At 39.6% G+C, this 16,752-nt stretch overlaps 1 protein-coding gene across 1 annotated transcript in view; it reads left to right on the top strand.

Annotated features, from left to right (window-relative positions):
• Rbl1 (RB transcriptional corepressor like 1) overlaps window positions 1-16,752 on the top strand; it is a 56,503-nt gene that overhangs the window by 28,652 nt on the left and 11,099 nt on the right. Inside the window, exons 13-20 of the mRNA XM_027421280.2 lie at window positions 289-453; window positions 2,661-2,793; window positions 4,647-4,910; window positions 7,222-7,433; window positions 9,760-9,936; window positions 11,746-11,817; window positions 12,922-13,000; window positions 16,352-16,500. Of these exons, the coding sequence (XP_027277081.1) occupies window positions 289-453; window positions 2,661-2,793; window positions 4,647-4,910; window positions 7,222-7,433; window positions 9,760-9,936; window positions 11,746-11,817; window positions 12,922-13,000; window positions 16,352-16,500 (1,251 nt within the window). The remainder of the gene's footprint in view (window positions 1-288; window positions 454-2,660; window positions 2,794-4,646; window positions 4,911-7,221; window positions 7,434-9,759; window positions 9,937-11,745; window positions 11,818-12,921; window positions 13,001-16,351; window positions 16,501-16,752) is intronic.

The raw sequence follows: 16,752 nt of genomic DNA on the forward strand, positions 1-16,752 counted from the left end.
TATGCCAGCCCCATATATGGTAATATTTAAAAGTGTTGAGTTGATACCCTGGAAGACCTGTTCTTTTCTAGAGGGAGATGGAGGGGCAGTGGATCTGGAGGGAGAGGGGAAAGTTAGGGGGCTTGGAGAAGGGTGGGGAGACTGCAGCAGATACCAGCAGTTCACAGAATTATGACTCCAATGTGGTTCTATATGACAGTAAAGTTAGAGTCATCCATGTTTGTATGCCTAGACCAGTGATTGCTTGCTGGTCTAACCTCATTGTTGTTTCAACTTTGTTCTTTCCAGGTTATTGAGGTGGTGATCCGATCAGAGGAAGGGCTTTCCAGAGATATGGTGAAACACCTGAACAGCATTGAAGAGCAGATTTTGGAGAGTTTAGCTTGGAGTAGTAATTCTGCACTGTGGGAAGCTCTCCATGCTTCTGTAAACAAAGTTCCTACCTGTGAAGAAGTAAGTCAGGGCTAAGCTAATAGCATTTTTGTTTGATTGGTTTGGTTTGGTTTTTCAAAATGGGGTTCCTGTGTATCCTTGGCTGTCCTGAAACTCACTCTGTAGACTAGGCTAGCCTCAACTCAGAGATCCACCTGCTTCTGCCTCCTGAGTGCTGGAATTAAAGGTATGTGCCACTACCACCACCCAGTCAGTTTTTTAAGTGAGCCTTTTGAAAATAAGATTCATGTACCATATGATTCACCCATTTAAAGTGTACAGTTAAGTGGGTTTTATTGTATTGATATATACAGGCCTGATAACAGTTTTAGAACATAGGCATCACATCTGTTAAGACTCTCAGTACTTGGTTATCCCTTCTCTCTAATCCCTTTCTCCCCCGAAGCAACCACTAATCTACTTGCTGTCTCTATAGATTTGCATAGTCATATAAATAGCTCTACCTAAGTCCATGGTGTCTCTTTTCTTTTCACTTTCATATATATTGCAATATGTATCAGCCTTTCATTTCCTTTCATTGTCAAATATTCCATTGAATATATAAGCCACATTTTATTCCTTCATCTTTCAGTTGATAGATATTTACGTTTCCTCCTCTTGGCTGTACAGAATGATACTCTACACAGGTTCAAGCCAAAGATGTACTAGCACTGAAAGAGGGAAATGAACAGGGAGTCCCACCCCTGACCTAAAAAGTGTCTGCAGTTGATACCTGCTTTTCTCCAATGGAGTATAACTGGGTATGTCAACTACATTTTAGGGCAGGCCCCCTGTTACAATAAACTTTTTGCCAAAGGCCGCCTGAGCCCCACCACCACATGTGAGCTTTACGCCAGCCGCCACCCGAGTTAGGCCCAAATGAATACACAGAAACTTGTATTAGGTACAAAGCTGCTTGGCCAATGACTGGGACTTCTCATCTGTTAGCTCAGTCTTAATTATCATAAATCTATATATGTTATAAGACTTATCTTATTGGACAACGTATTGGTATCCCTCCTTGCTGGTGGATCACATTGTGCCGCTGGAGCAGGAGCAGAGGGGAAAAGAGGGACGCTTCCTGTTTCTCCTTCTTTAAATATGAGTCTCCTTGCTATGTCACTTCCTGCCTGGATCACCACTTCTCTACTACATTTCCCAGAATCCTCTTTGACTCCTAGTCCCGTCTAACTTGCTGTCTCATTGGCCAAACAGTATTTTATTTAACAATCAATAATATAAACATACACAGTACAGGGAGTCCCACCCCTGACCTAAAAAGTGTCTGCAGTTGATACCTGCTTTTCTCCAATGGAGTATCACTGGGTATGTCAACTACATTTTAGGGCAGGCCCCTTGCTCAGGAGTAGTGGTCAACACAAAACAAAGTGGTATTTTTATGGACTTCTGTTTCATTTTGCTTTGTATTGGCAGTTTTTGTCTTATTGGTCTTTCACTAATTTTTATTTTCATTTTTTGTCGGTTTTTTTGTGTGTATTTCTTGTTTTGTTTGTTTTAAAGAGAGAAAGAACTTAAAGTTGAGTGGGTAGGGAGGTGGGGTGGATCTGAGAGGAATTGGGAAAGGGGAAATAAAAATATATTGTATCTTTCTTTTTAATTTATTTTTATTTTATGGGCATAGGTGTTTTTGCCATGGGTTCCCTGGAATTGGAGTTACAGATAGTTGTGAGCAGCCATGTCGGTGCTGGGAATTTAACCCAGGTCCTCTGGAAGAGCAATCAGTGCAATCCCTGTTGCATTATTCCTCCAGCCCAATCAAAATATATGAATTTAAAAAAAAAAAAATTGGCTTGGCAGTGGTGAGGCACACCTTTAATCCCAGCACTTGGGAGGTAGAGGCATGCAGGTCTTGGTGAGTTCCGGGCCAGGCTGGTCTACAGAACAAGTTCCAGGACAGCCAGCCAGAACTACATACAAAGAAGCCTCTGTGTGTGTGTGTGTGTGTGTGTGTGTGGTGGCGGTGTTGCTGTGAACATTCATACATGAGGTCTTATGGGCATGTTTTCATTTCCCTTGGGTGTCAATGAATGGTATTTTATCTATGCTTGGAATTATTAGGTCACATTGTAATTATTGGAACTTTTGAAAAATGTTACATTTTATGAAGAAATAAAAAGGGAAGTGAAATAAACTAAGGTTTCTTTTTCTCATAAGTTTCTATTACTGGGTTCATCTTTGTAAGATGAAGTGGTTTTTGTTTTCTGTAGGTTATATTCCCAAATAACTTTGAAATAGGAAATGGAGGGAATGTACAGGGACATCTCCCTATGATGCCAATGTCTCCAATAATACATCCAAGAGTGAAGGAAGTTCGGACGGATAGTGGGAGTCTTCGAAGGGGTAGGTATAACACTGATGAAAAACCTGGGGTGGGGGGGACAAAGACATTTGTTTTTTTTTTTTAGAAGAAAATTTCAAACTCCATAATATAATAAAACATCTAATTTCTTTATTAATATTGAACAAGAAGCTCAGTGCTTTCACCCATACCTCTGTGTGGCCTGTTATATAATTTCTTCATATTAAAAGCATTTCTGGGCTGGACCTGGTGATGCACACCTTTGAATCCCGGCATTCTAGAAGCAGAGGCAGGAAGATCTCTGAGTTCAAGGACAGCCTGATCTACATTGTGAGTTCCAGGACAACCAGGATATATAGCAAAAGATCTTAGAGGGAGAGAGGAGGGAAGGAGATGGGAGGAAAGGAGGGGAGAAAGAAAAAGGTTTTCTGGACTGGCAAGATTGTTGAATGGGTACTGGAACTAGTCATGATCCTAACAACTTACATGTGAGTCCCCAGGACCCCATGCTGGAAGTAGAGAACCAGTTCCCTCATGTTGTCTCTGATCTCTGCTTGTGCACCATGGCCTGCCATTCTCCTCCTAACTAAATAAACTAAAATATAATTTAAAACATTATCCTCAAGCCAGGCAGTGGTGGTGCACACCTTTAATCCCAGCACTCAGGAGGCAGAGGCAGGCGGATCTATGTGAGTTTGAGATCAGCCTGGTCTACAAGAGCTAGTTCCAGGACGGCCTCCAAAGCCACAGAGAAAAAAATAACATTATCCTCTGCTACTGAGCTACATCCCCTAAAAGACTTATCTACACTCTTAAAATTATACCTTTTGAGCCTTAGTAATGGAAGATTGTAGTGCATGCAGTTTTGTCTTTTTATGACATACTCAGATTTTTGAATTATGTACCTCTTGATTTTTTTGTTTGTTTGTTTGTTTTATTTTTGAGAGAGCTTCTCTGTGTATCCCAGACTGGCTTCAGAGTTATGCTCCTCTGTCCTCGGCCTTCTGAGTGCTAGAATTACAGAGTAGTTGAGAAAACCTTGGCTGTTCTACTGCTACTTTGCAAATACTGGAAAAACTATGGTAGACACTCAATTTAATTAGTATACAAATAAATAGCTGATCCATCCTTACTTTTAAAAAAAATGACAGTTTGCCAGGACAGAAATAAAGATGCTCTGTTATTAATGACACGGGAAGGCAGCAAGCATCATCTAAATTACTCTTTGTAAGTTTTTATTTTGTTTTGTGGTGCTGAGGATCAAACTCTGAACCTCAAGCCGTGCAAAGCAAGTGCTCTGGTAAGAAAGACTATTTCAGGGGTCTGCAAACTCTTGTGAGTCATGGGCACTACAAGAATCTACTTGTTTCCTGAGAACTAATGAAAGCAGAGCTGCTTTGTAACATCCAGAGTCATTGAAAGATTTTCATTTAGCCACAGGTGCTTCCCCAACCATCTCTCCAATACGCAGAGCCCCCACATCATTTCCAGAGTAATTTTTATTACCTATGTTTTAAAAGTAGATTGACTAATTACCTACTGAATGTGAAATAGATAACTGAGATGCCCTCACCATTATATATGGTAGGTACTGTAGTTCAGGGGTAGAATGTTTGTTTGCCTTACATTCATAAAACCAAAAAAAAGTACATTTTATACTTGTGAAATTGGCTCAGGAAAGTGGTAAAAAAAAAAAATTGTGGACAATGATGTAGGATTGAATATATCTCAGAAATACTGGATTTGAGCTGGGTGTGGTGGTGCTTTATCCCAGTACACAGGAGGCAAAGGAAGGTGGATCCCTATGAGTTCAAGGTCATTCTGGGATCTGCCTGTCTCTGCCCATCCCTGTAAAGTAAACCTGACTTTAAACTCTTCTTTTTCTCTTTGTTAGATATGCAACCGCTGTCTCCAATTTCTGTCCATGAACGCTTCAGCTCTCCTGCTGCAGGGAGTGCTAAGAGAAGACTTTTTGGGGATGACCCACCAAAGGAGATGTTTATGGATAAGATTATGGCAGAAGGAACAAAACTGAAAATTGCTCCTTCAAGTGTTACTGCTGAAAGTTTATCAATTTCCCCTGGACAAGCTCTGCTGACAATGGCCACAGCCACAGTAACGGGGACAACAGGACAGAAAGTTACAGTTCCTTTGCATGGTAACATCTTCATCTCTACTTTATACTTTTGGGTTAGATAAAAATATAAGAAATGTCTTATTAAGTGCTGGGCAGTAGTGGCGTAGCACTCGGGAGACATAGGCAGAGGCAGGTGGATGGATGTGTGTGTGTTTGAGGCCAACCTGGTATACAGAGCAAGTTCCGGACAGGCTCCAAAGCTGCAGAGAAACCTGTCTTGGAAAAAGAAGAAGAGGAGGAGGAGGAGCAGGAGAAGGGAGAAGAAATGTCTTATTAAATTGGATTACATGATCTAACACTTTTTTAAAGATTTAATTTTATTCTATGCACCATGTACATGCCTGATGCCCACAGAAGCCAGAAGATGATGTCACATTTCCTTGGAGCTGGGAGTACAGGTGATTGAGCCACCATGTGAATGCTGGGAACTGAACATTGGGTCCTCTGCAGGAGCAACAAACGCTATTATTGAACCAATATTCAGCCCCAGTATTTTATTCTTAAACCAAAATTCTTTTCCTTTAACTGACCCTGTATTTTAGGGAATTTAAAAATTCACTGCAGAATTGAAAGATATTTCTCATACACTGCCTGTCATCATCCCTGTTCTTTCCCACAGCCTCTGAAAATCAACATTACACCAGGCCAGCATGTTTCTTAGAATCAGCAAGCCCACATTGGTGCATCACCACCCAAAGCCCACAGCTTACATTAAGGCGCACCCTTCATATTTTACATTCTGTGTATTTTGATAATGTATGACATGTGTCTGCCTTCATAGTAGCATATATAGGTCTTTTTTTTTTTTTTTTGGTTTTTTGAGACAGGGTTTCTCTGTGTCTTTGGAGGGTGTTCTGGAACTAGCTCTTGTAGACCAGGCTGGTCTCAAATTCACAGAGATCCGCCTGCCTCTACCTCCTGAGTGTTGGAACTAAAGGTGTGCACCACCACTACCCGGCGTATACTACCCTAAAAGTATTCTTGTTTTGTTTTGGCCTATACCACTTTTCATATTTTCACATTTTATAAATTTATAAGCCTTTCTGTTGTTAGAATTTGCTTCATTATGGGGCTGGAGATTTGGCTCAGAGATTAAGAACACCGACTGCTCTTCCAGAGGTCCTGAGTTCAATTCCCAGCAACCACATTGTGGCTCACAACCATCTGTTATGAGATCTGGTGCCCTTTTCTGGTGTGCAGATATACATGGAAGCAGAATGTTGTATACATAATAAATAAATAAAATCTTTAAAAAAAAAGATTCCCGGGCTGGAGAGATGGCTCAGCCATTAAAGGCTAGGCTCACAACCAAAAAAAAGATTCCCTTAAAAAAAAAAAAAAAAAAAAGAATTTGCTTCATTATCTGAGCTTTATATTCTAGGAGAGATTTTTTTTTTTCAATTAAAGACATCTTACGTGCACAAAAGAGTAAAATCTGCTTTTTAAATTATTAAAGTAGGACCAGTGAGATGGCTCATCAGCTAAAGGATCTTTCCTGCAAGCCTGACAACCCAAGTTCAGTCCCCAGAATCCCCATGATAGAAGGAGAGAACTGACTCCACCTCCACACACACACATCATGGCACACACATACACCCCTCCCCATACACAAAAGAAGTAAATGATGTTTTTAAAAGTTTTAATTGACATATAAAAACATCACAGGCACATACAAAATAAAGGACAAGGTGTTTTTGGTTGTCTGTTTTTGAGACAGGGCCTCTATACCTGGCTGGCTTTAACTCCCATGTGAAGGCAAGGATGTAATTATTTCACTAGACCAAGATAAGTGATAAATGGGTGTTTATTGGGGAACAGTTACACAGAAAAATACAAAGAACCGTGGGAACGTTTCTCTGCCCTTCCAGAAAGACCTCGAAAAGGAATGCCATGCTTGAAGCTTCCCTCTTTCTGCTTCCATCTGCCTGAGGCCACGCCCAAGATGGGTATGGCCACTGTTACAAGTTCACTGCAAGACTGCTACAATCGTGCCTGGGCTGGCCTCAAATTCACAGCAATCTTCCTGCCTTAGACTCCCAAGTACCTAGATTATAGGCATGAATCATCATAGCCTCCTACTCAAAATTTGTTTCTTTAAATGAAATTAATCATAAAATTATCAAAATAAGACATGATCTTATTTCAGAAAGAGAAAATCAAAACTTCATTTCCAACATATAGTTACTACTATGTTACAGCTACCTTCTTTTCTAACATATCCCTATGCTTATTCACACACAGACATCATACGTGTGTGGATATGTAAATTGACAACTTTACTAGGAACATTCAGCTTGTATCTCAAACTGAGAACTCTTGCTTTTGCATTCAGGTGTTGCCAATGATGCTGGAGAGATCACACTGGTTCCTATTTCTATGAATACAACTCAGGAATGCAAAGCTGAGAGCCCTGTATCACTGACTGCGCACTCATTACTTGGTGCTTCTCCAAAACAGACCCATCTGACTAAAGCACAAGATGCTCATCTGACTGGAATAAGCAAACCCAAGAGAACAGGGTCCTTAGCACTGTTTTATAGAAAGGTATGTGTTTCTATAGCCTCTGATAAGAGTTAACTTTATTGAAGAAAGATTTAATACAAGCAGTGATGGCCTCTTTTTTTTTTTTTTTTAATATACATAGCCTAAAATTTGCAACTTTAACTTGTAGGTGTGCAGTCTGGTGCTAGATACACTAACATTTTGTGTAACCTTTGCCACCGTCCATCTCCAGATCTTTTTCATCTTCCCACTCAGAAACTCCTTACTCCTCAAAGAGAAAGCCACCATCTCTTGCTCTCAACCTCAGGCGCTCGCCTTTCTGTTTCTTGTCTCTGTGTATTTGACTCCCTGTTTGAAAGATGCCCTATTTAGTGAAGTCACACAACAGTTTGTCTTTGTTGGCTGGCTTATTTCACTGAGCACACCTTCAGCATTCATCTGTGTGATAGCCTAGGTGGGGATTTCTTTCCATTTTAAAGCTAAATGAATAATAGTTCTGTGTGTATATGCACATCATCTGTTGGTGGATGTTTGTGTTGTTACCGCTGAGTCTCTGCTTTCAGTTTGAGTACATTCCTAGAAATGAGACAGTAATTCAGTATTTAATGTGTCAGGGGCTGTGGGCCAGAGGATGATAACCTTGACTGTCACTCTTTATGTGCCATTCACCTTTTTTTTTTTTTTTTTTTTTTTTTTCTTGAGAGCCTCTCACTGATCTGGAATTCACCAGGTAAGCTAGGTGAGCTGGCAGGGATTCCCATCGGCTCCACCCCACCCCACCATAACCTGTTTTCTGTTTTAGTCAGTTCCGGGCACTGAACCCCAGTTCTCATGTTTGTACAGCAAGCACTTTAGTGACTTGAGCTGTCGTGTCCCCCAGCCCTCAATATTTGTTTGTACAGCTGCTGTTGTGGTTTCTGCATGGCTGTACCAATTTATAATCTTACCACCAATGAACATGTTCTCTTTAGCAACAGGCATTTTCTGTGGGTTTTGGTTTTTGTTTTTTTTTTTTGTTGGTTTTTTTTTTTTTTGTGTGTGTGTGTGTGTGTGTAGGAATACACAAACTTTATTGATAGTACATTGTAACAGTTTAAAAGCTTAAAAGAAAGGGGAAACTAAGACACCTCCCCTCAAGCCCAGGAACAGGAACAAAAAGGGCTCTTCTAGATACTGTATTGAAAAAGCTTTGTTGGACTTTCTTAGTGGTGTCACTGGGCTTAACTTGCAGTTTTCACAAAGGTCTGCATTGTCAGTAGTAGAGGCAGCAGTCCTCACAGAAGACAAGCAGTGGAGCTCACCATTTTTTCTTTTAGTAATAGCCATGAGTGTTAAGTAGTAATTCATCATAGTTTGATTTTCATTTCCTTTTTGTGGACTGGGGTATTGAGTATTGAACCAGGGCATTGTGTATTCATCTTTATTTTACATTTAGATGATTTTTATGTATATGGGTGTATATCTATGCACCATACTTGTGCGGTGCCCCCAGATTCATGATTTTCAGATGTTTTCTTCCATTGCAGGAGTTGGGTTTTTTTTTTTTTTTACTCTGTTGATTATATTCTTTGATGCATAAAAATTCCTAACCTTGACAAGTTTTTTTCTTTTGAATATGTATATGTGCATATGTAGGTGTGGATATACATGTTGGATGTCTTCCTCAGTCATTCCCTACTTTATTTTTAAAATATGTTTATTTAGGGGATGGAGAAATGACTCAGTAGTTAAGAGTACTGGCTGCTCTACCAGAAGACCCAAGTTCAATTCCCAGCACCCAGTAGTGTTTCACAATAGTCTGTAACTACAATCCTAGGGACTCTGACATTCTTGTAGCCTCCTTAGGCACCAAGCACACTGTAAACCATAGAGCTATCTTTCTAACTCCAAGAGTCTTTTTGTTTGTTTTTCTCTTTTTAATAGTTTTGCTTCCTGAGTCATTTTCAGGCTCAGAAAAATTCAGATCTTTACTACCTGGCCTAGTAAAGGTTCCATCAATTTTACTCCAACCCAAAGAGAATACACAGGGGCTTCTGAACTCTTGAAAAAGTTTGAAGTCATAATAGTTATGATGCAGGTTAACCCTGCTTTTACTTTTCCTTACTTTACATGTTGGTATTATAGAGTTATAGGCATGAACTTTAAAAAAAAAAAACACTGTAAAGTAATTTTCTAAAGAGTATTTTGCTTTCATCTATACTCTCTATCCAATAGTGAACTAATGCTATAAAACAGGGAAATTTCGATGATTTGATAATTAACAGCCTACCTGCTTTTTTAACCTTGGCCTATGAGCCCATATTCATGGTAAGACATAAAAACTTGAGAAATGATTTGTCTTATAACAATTTGTTTTCTTCTATCTTAGGTCTATCATTTGGCAAGTGTGCGCTTACGTGATTTATGTTTAAAACTTGATGTTTCAAATGAGTTACGAAGGAAGATCTGGACATGTTTTGAATTCACTTTAGTTCACTGCCCTGATTTAATGAAAGATAGGCATTTGGATCAGCTCCTTCTGTGTGCCTTTTACATCATGGCAAAAGTATGTATAGGATGGGAGAAGGTCTTTGCCCTCGTTGGTTTAACTTGAAGCATCCATAAAAAGCTGCTGAACATGATTCTTGGTTTTCTTTTTGTGCTACAACCCAATATTGTTTACCATAATTAATAATTTCAAGCTACTATATTGTCTCGACTTGCCTGTAAGTTTCATAATAATCTGCTTTTCCACTCAATAAGACTACAGTTTGCTATGGAACAGTAAGCTGGCTCAGTAGGTAAAGGTGCTTGCCACACAAGCCTGATAGCCTGAATTTGATTTCTGGTACCCACAGTGGAAGAAGGGAAAGGGAAAACTGACTCCTGAATATTGTCCTCTGATGTCACACATGTTCTGTATCAGATGTGCTCCTGAGTTCGCATACACACCATCATTATCATCATACATGAAATTCTAGGTTTTTAAAAAGTAAACACGGGCTTAAAGAAAGTGGGAAATGTGAATAGCACTTTTCCACCTCTACCTGTGACATCTCTGATGTAAGACTTAAAGGTAAAGTGAGCATTACATTCAGGTGAGTAAGGCCCAGAACGGAAAGTCACTTGGCTAAAGTTACCCAGTAAGTGACAACACAGGCTGTCTTCATTCATGATCCGGTGCCGGATGCCTCTGTTCTGTATTGCTTTTCTTTGATTTATATTGTGCTGCTTTGCAAAAGTTTTGCTTTTAGTTGCTGTACCATGTTTTGGTCACAAAATAACCTATCTTGCTTGTTTTTTAAAAGTTTGACATATATGAGAAAAATCATTTAAACTTCTGTTTTGACAATATATTGGCCAAACTAACAATCATAGCCAATGTATATAATTTTAAGACCTGATTTTTAAGTGTTTGAGGCAAAGGGTGTATTTCCAAACTCTCTTGTGACCTTCCTGTCTAATTCCTCTTTAAAACTGATATATAGAAGCTGGAGAGGTGGCTCAAGCACTGGTTATTCTTCAAGATGACGTAGGTTCAATTCCCAGCACCCAACGTCCTATAACTCTAGTACTAGGGGATCTGATATCTTCTTCTGGCTGCCTTGCCTCCAAACATACATTTGGAACATAGGCATTCATGCAGATAAAACACTCATACATATAAAAATCAAAAAATCTCTGTATAAAGTATTAATAAATGTTTTCATTGAAATCATTTGGTTTTTTTCAGAAATCTGTCAGAATTGAGGCTTTTCCACTTCTAAGTTATCATTATAGAAAATGGGTTCAGTGCTAATTCAGGGAAGGATTAATTGAAGCCTTTGTTATGATAACAATAACAGATAGCAGAAGGGATTCCTCTTTGGGTCACTAAACTCTTTCCTTTCTTTAGGCCTACTGTGACTTCTAAGTATTAGAACTCTTACAAACTGTCTTAAAATGTTCAAAATCTAATCCTGTAATAACTACTCAGTTTTTATGAATTACTGCAAGACATTTTCTGTCTGATAGTAGGTGGTTAATTTACTTTTAAATAAGTACTTAAAAGTAATAAAACCAGAGACTGCAGGGGATTCAGCAGTTCTGCATTTTCTTCTACTGTTTTTCATAAAATTCATTTTCATTATAGTTCTATCATACCAGTTCTAGTGCTTTTTGTTTAATGAAACTGTTAACTGTGTGCCCACAGGCCACAAAGACTGAACTTTAAAGGTAGCAAAAATCATAATTGTATGTGGTTTTTAATCATGGATTGGCCTGGGGTTAATGGCTTTCTGCAAGCCTGCTCTCATACCAAACTATAATTGAAGTTTTGTCCAGAGCCATTTTTCTTTCAAAAGTAGTTGATAAATGTAATTTTTTTATTCCCTAGGTAACAAAAGAAGAAAGAACTTTTCAAGAAATAATGAAAAGTTATAGGAATCAGCCACAAGCTAATAGTCATGTAAGTTACTTTTTTTTTTCTTACTGTCCAAAAATAACATTTTTGTGCCATTTCTTTGCTGACAAGTTATAAAAAGTAGTTATTTGATAGATGGTTCTACTGTAGTTTAGATGTTCTGGTTAGTAAACTCAAGAAGTAGGTTTCTTTTGTTTATTTTGTTTTTTAAATTTTGTTTATTTTATGTGTATTGGTGTTTTGCCTGCATGTACATCTGTGTAAGTGTGTCAGGTCCCCTAGAACTGGAGTTACAGATGGTTGTGAGCCTCCATATGACATATGAATGCTAGGAATTGAACCTGGGTCCTCTGGAAGAGTGGTCAGTGCTCTTAACCACTGAGCCATCTCTCCAGCCCCCAAGAAATAGTTAAAGGACTGTTTAAAAGGAAGCCAGGAAATCTGACTCTTTCTGGCTCATCCATCTCATGCATATATTCCCACAAATTCTGGAGTAACTTCTGTTCATTTTAGGAGGAGAGACATTTTTCACTAGAAAATCTAGCAAAAGATTTATGTAATAACATTTCATTGTTTGTTGGGTTTTATTTTTATTTATTTATTTATTTTTATTTATTTATTTTTTTGAGACAGAATCTCACTATGTAGCCCTAGCTGGCCAGAAACTTAACTATATGGACCAGATTGGATTTAAATTCACCAAGATCTGCCTGCTTTTGCCTCCTGAGTGCTGGGATTAAAAGTGTACACCACAACATTTGACTACTAATAACCAACCTCCCTCCCTTCCCACCCTTCCCTCCCTTCCCTCCCTTCCCTCCCTTCCCTCCCTCTGCCCCTCCGCCCCTCCTCCCCTCACCCATCCTCTTTCTTTTTGTGTTTTCAAGATGGGGTTTCTCTGTATAGCCTTGGATGTCCTGAAACTTGCTTGTAGACTAGGCTGGCCTCAAACTCACAGAGATCTACCTGCCTCTGCCTCATGAGTGCTGGGATTAAAGGTTGTGTGCTACCGCTGCCTGGCCAATTTTAACTCTTGATGATAACCCATATGAGAATTATTTCTTAACTGACTTTATTTTGCTATTGTTTGGATTTTGCTTAATTTGTATCCCTTTGTGACTAAGTGATCCTTCCTCCTTTGGCTTATAGGTATATAGGAGTGTTCTCTTAAAAAGTATTCCAAGAGAAGTTGTGGCATACAATGGTGATTGTGAAATGACAGATGGTGGTAAGCTATCCAACTTAATATGCTATACATAATAAATCTTTGACTACATTGTACACAATATAGTAGGTATCAGATAACATGGACTCATAATGTAGGAGGAATGAGTAATACACTCTCACTGTTTTTAAAGATTTGTGGTGGGGGGAGAGAAACTAACTGTGGGTGTGTGCCTGTGGAGACCAGAAGAGGGTGTTGGGATCCCCTGAGCCGAAGTTAGGGGCATTTGTAATCTGTCTGATGTGGTGCTGGGAACCAAACTGTCCTCTGCAAGAGCAGTACATGTTTTTAACTGGTCCATCACACACACACTTTTTTTCTTGCATTGCTGGAGATTAAGCCCAAAGCCCTAAGTGTGCACGAAAGCACTCTTCCACTGCACTACACTCTCAGACCTAAAAGCAATTTTGAAATTGCATAGCTCTGTTCACTATAGTGTTGGGTTGGTTCGTCATTGTCAACAAGATCTGCAATCACCTAGTAAGACTCCAGGCACAATTAGGAGCAGTTGTCACAAGGAGGTTCCCTGGGTCCTAGACTGCATGAGGAAGCTAGCTGTGTGTACATCCATCATTCTCTGCATCTGACTGTGGATGCAGCTGCTGTGACTTCCTGTCATGATGGGCCATACCCTTGACCCTGTGCCAAAACAAAGCCCTTCTCCTGAAGTGCTTTTAGAATATTGTATCACAGCAGCAAGAAAAGTAACAGACAGGCTCACTGCAATGTAAACTTTGAAGATCTCAGTCAACAGTCCCATTGTGCTAAGTTTTTGTGGCAACAACACATCTGAGAGAAATCATTTAAAGGAAGGAAGGAAGGAAGGAAGGAAGGAAGGAAGGAAGGAAGGAAGGAAGGAAGGAAGGAAGGAAAAAAAGAAGATATGATGGGTTCAGAGTTATTGTTCCATGGTCAACTGACTCCATTATTTCATTATTGTCAGGAGGCAAACATAATGGTGGATAACAGCAGGAAGGAGAGGGGAGAACCTTGGAACTCACCCGTTATACTGTATAGTTAAGAAAAAAACAGAAATTTATATCTTAAACTTCTAAAAGTTGAAAAGCTCAAGGTTGAGGGACCATGTCTGGTAAAAGCCTTCCTGTTGATGGAGGAGATTCTATAAGAGTCTGAAGTTGTACAGGGTACCACATGCCAAAAGAAGCATCTCTAATGGCAGAGCCAAATAGGCAGCTTGTTTATTTTATCCTAAGGACTGTAACCTTGGGGTTTTGTTTTGTTTTTAATTTTTTAAAATATGTATAGATGCTGCATGTGCCCTTGGAGGCCAGAAAAAGGTGTCAGAGCCCCTGGAACTGGATGGACTGTGAGCCACCATGTGGGTGCTGGGAACTAAACCTAGGTCCTCTGCAAGAGCAAAAAGTGCCTATAACCATTGAGCTATGTCTCTAGCCCTTATCTAGGTGGTTTTAAAGTTTTTGTTTTTTAATTTATGTATTGTGTACAAGTACCCATGGAGGTCAGAAGAGCACTTTGCCAGAATGTGCAGGCCCTGACTTTAATCCCCAGCACTTTGCTGTGGGAGATGACTTCCTAATTGGGTATGAGACCCTTTTGGAGGTTCCCAGGAATTGCATGACCCTGAACTGTTTCAGTTTTCCGGTTTTCCTAAGGCAAAGGCATGCTTCAGCTCTGTTGAAAATACTCATTTTTATATGCTGAATTTCTTTTAATTGGCAGTAGGGTCTTCACTACTGTAAAGGAACAGGCTGGCATGGTGGTGCACACATTTACTCCCAGCACTTGGGAGGCAGAGGCTAGTGGATCTCTGTGAGCTTGAGGCCAGTCTGGTCTACAGTGCTGATTCGAGGGCAGCCAGGGCTATTGCACAAAGAAACCTTGTCTCAGGCAGGAAAAAGAAAGAAAGAAACAAGTGATTCCTATACAAGTAAGCTGAAGGGCTGGAAGGGTAGCTCAGCCATTAAAGGCTAGGCTCACAACCAAAATTACAAGTAAGCTGAAGTTTTTTTTTGTTTTGTTTTGTTTTGTTTAAAGATTTTATTTATCTATTATGTATACAACATTCTGCTTCCATATATATCTGCACACCAGAAGAGGGCACCAGATCTCATTGTAGATGGTTGTGAGCCACCATGTGGTTGCTGGGAATTGAACTCAGGACCTCTGGAAGAGCAGATGGTGCTCTTAACCTCTGAACCATCTCTCCTGCCCTAAGCTGAAGTTTATATACATTTCCCTAAACAGTGAGTAGCCTAAAGCTCTGCCTAAAGTGAGAATCTATTTCAGAGTGACACCAACAAATAGGAAACAAACAGGAAAGCACTTTGAGCGAATTTAGAGTTCCTGTTATGCAAAAGAAAGCAAAAGAGTCCTAGAATGTGCCTTAGTGGAACATGCCTTTAGTCCCTGCACTTGGGAGGCAGAGGCAGGCAGCTCTCTGTGAGTTCAAGGCCAGCCTGATCTTCAGGCTCCAAAGCTTCACAGAGAAACCCTGTCTTGAAAAAACAAAAAAAGGGGCGGAGGATGTGCTGGCCAGTTGTGGTGGCTGATGCCTAAATCCCAACACTAGAGGCTGAGGCAGGAATATGACTGCAAGTTTGAAGTTTTCTTCTATTACAGAATAAGACTCTCAAAAACAAACATCTGTTCCTACTACTTACTTGCCTTGCATTTGCCAAACGCTAAACACAAACAATTCATCTTCATTTTCTTTTATGTGTTGAGCTGGGGGTCTCACTACATAGCCCTAGCTGACCTGGAACTCTTTGTGCTGCCTGCTATCAAAGATGTGTGCCACCATATCTGGCTCATTTTGCTTCTTTCTTAACCTATGAATATATGCCTTGCCTTTTAGAGTTCCGCCTTCTTTAGACAACCAGTATGCTACAGGTCTTCTTGTAGTCTGAAGTTGAGAGTTTTCCACTGCCACCCATTTGAAGAGTTACTGAAAACCTAATCAGATCTGGTTCCCCTTTAATAAAGGCTTGCATTGACAGTGAGCTCAAAAACTGCCCTTGTGAAATGTGTTTTCTGAACCTGTCACTAGAGAGAAGAGTACCACATTCAGTCCACACAATTACATTTTTCCACATTGTGATTGGATTTTTTTGTTTAGTCTCATAGTTTATCCCAGGCTGGCTTGAACTCTTGATCCTCCTACCTCACCCAGCCTTACAGTTGCTGGGATTCCAAGCATGTGCCCCTGCATTGCCAGTTCTATTTGTAAAGTGTACAGATAGATTTTTCTAAAACTATTAAAACTACTTTTTATAAGGATTTCTATTTCTTTTTAATTTTCTTAGAAGGATTGTAATCCAAGTCACTAATGTAATATTACAGAATACCTATCAGAATGATAATTTCTTCTAACAGATATAGAAGATGCCACAAAGACGCCCAACTGTTCCAGTGAACCAGTGAAAGAGGAAAGAGGTGATCTTATCAAATTCTACAATACAATATATGTAGGAAGAGTGAAGTCATTTGCATTGAAGTATGACTTGTCCAATCAGGACCACATAGTAAGTTTTTAAAATAATTTATTTATTTTATTTGCATTGGTGTTTTACCTGCAAGTTTGTCTGTAAGGTTGTCAGACCTTGGAGTTACAGACAGTTGTGAGATGCCATGTAGGCGCTGGGGATTGAACCCAGGTCCTCTAGAAGAACAGTCAGTTTTCTTAACCACTGAGCCATCTCTCTAGCCCCCATGTAGTAAGTTTTAAGTCTTGCTACTTTTTTCAAAAATTTTTAAAATTTTAATTGAAATATATT

Source organism: Cricetulus griseus, chromosome 6, assembly GCF_003668045.3.
Source record: "Cricetulus griseus strain 17A/GY chromosome 6, alternate assembly CriGri-PICRH-1.0, whole genome shotgun sequence".
Lineage (NCBI taxonomy): Eukaryota > Metazoa > Chordata > Mammalia > Rodentia > Cricetidae > Cricetulus > Cricetulus griseus.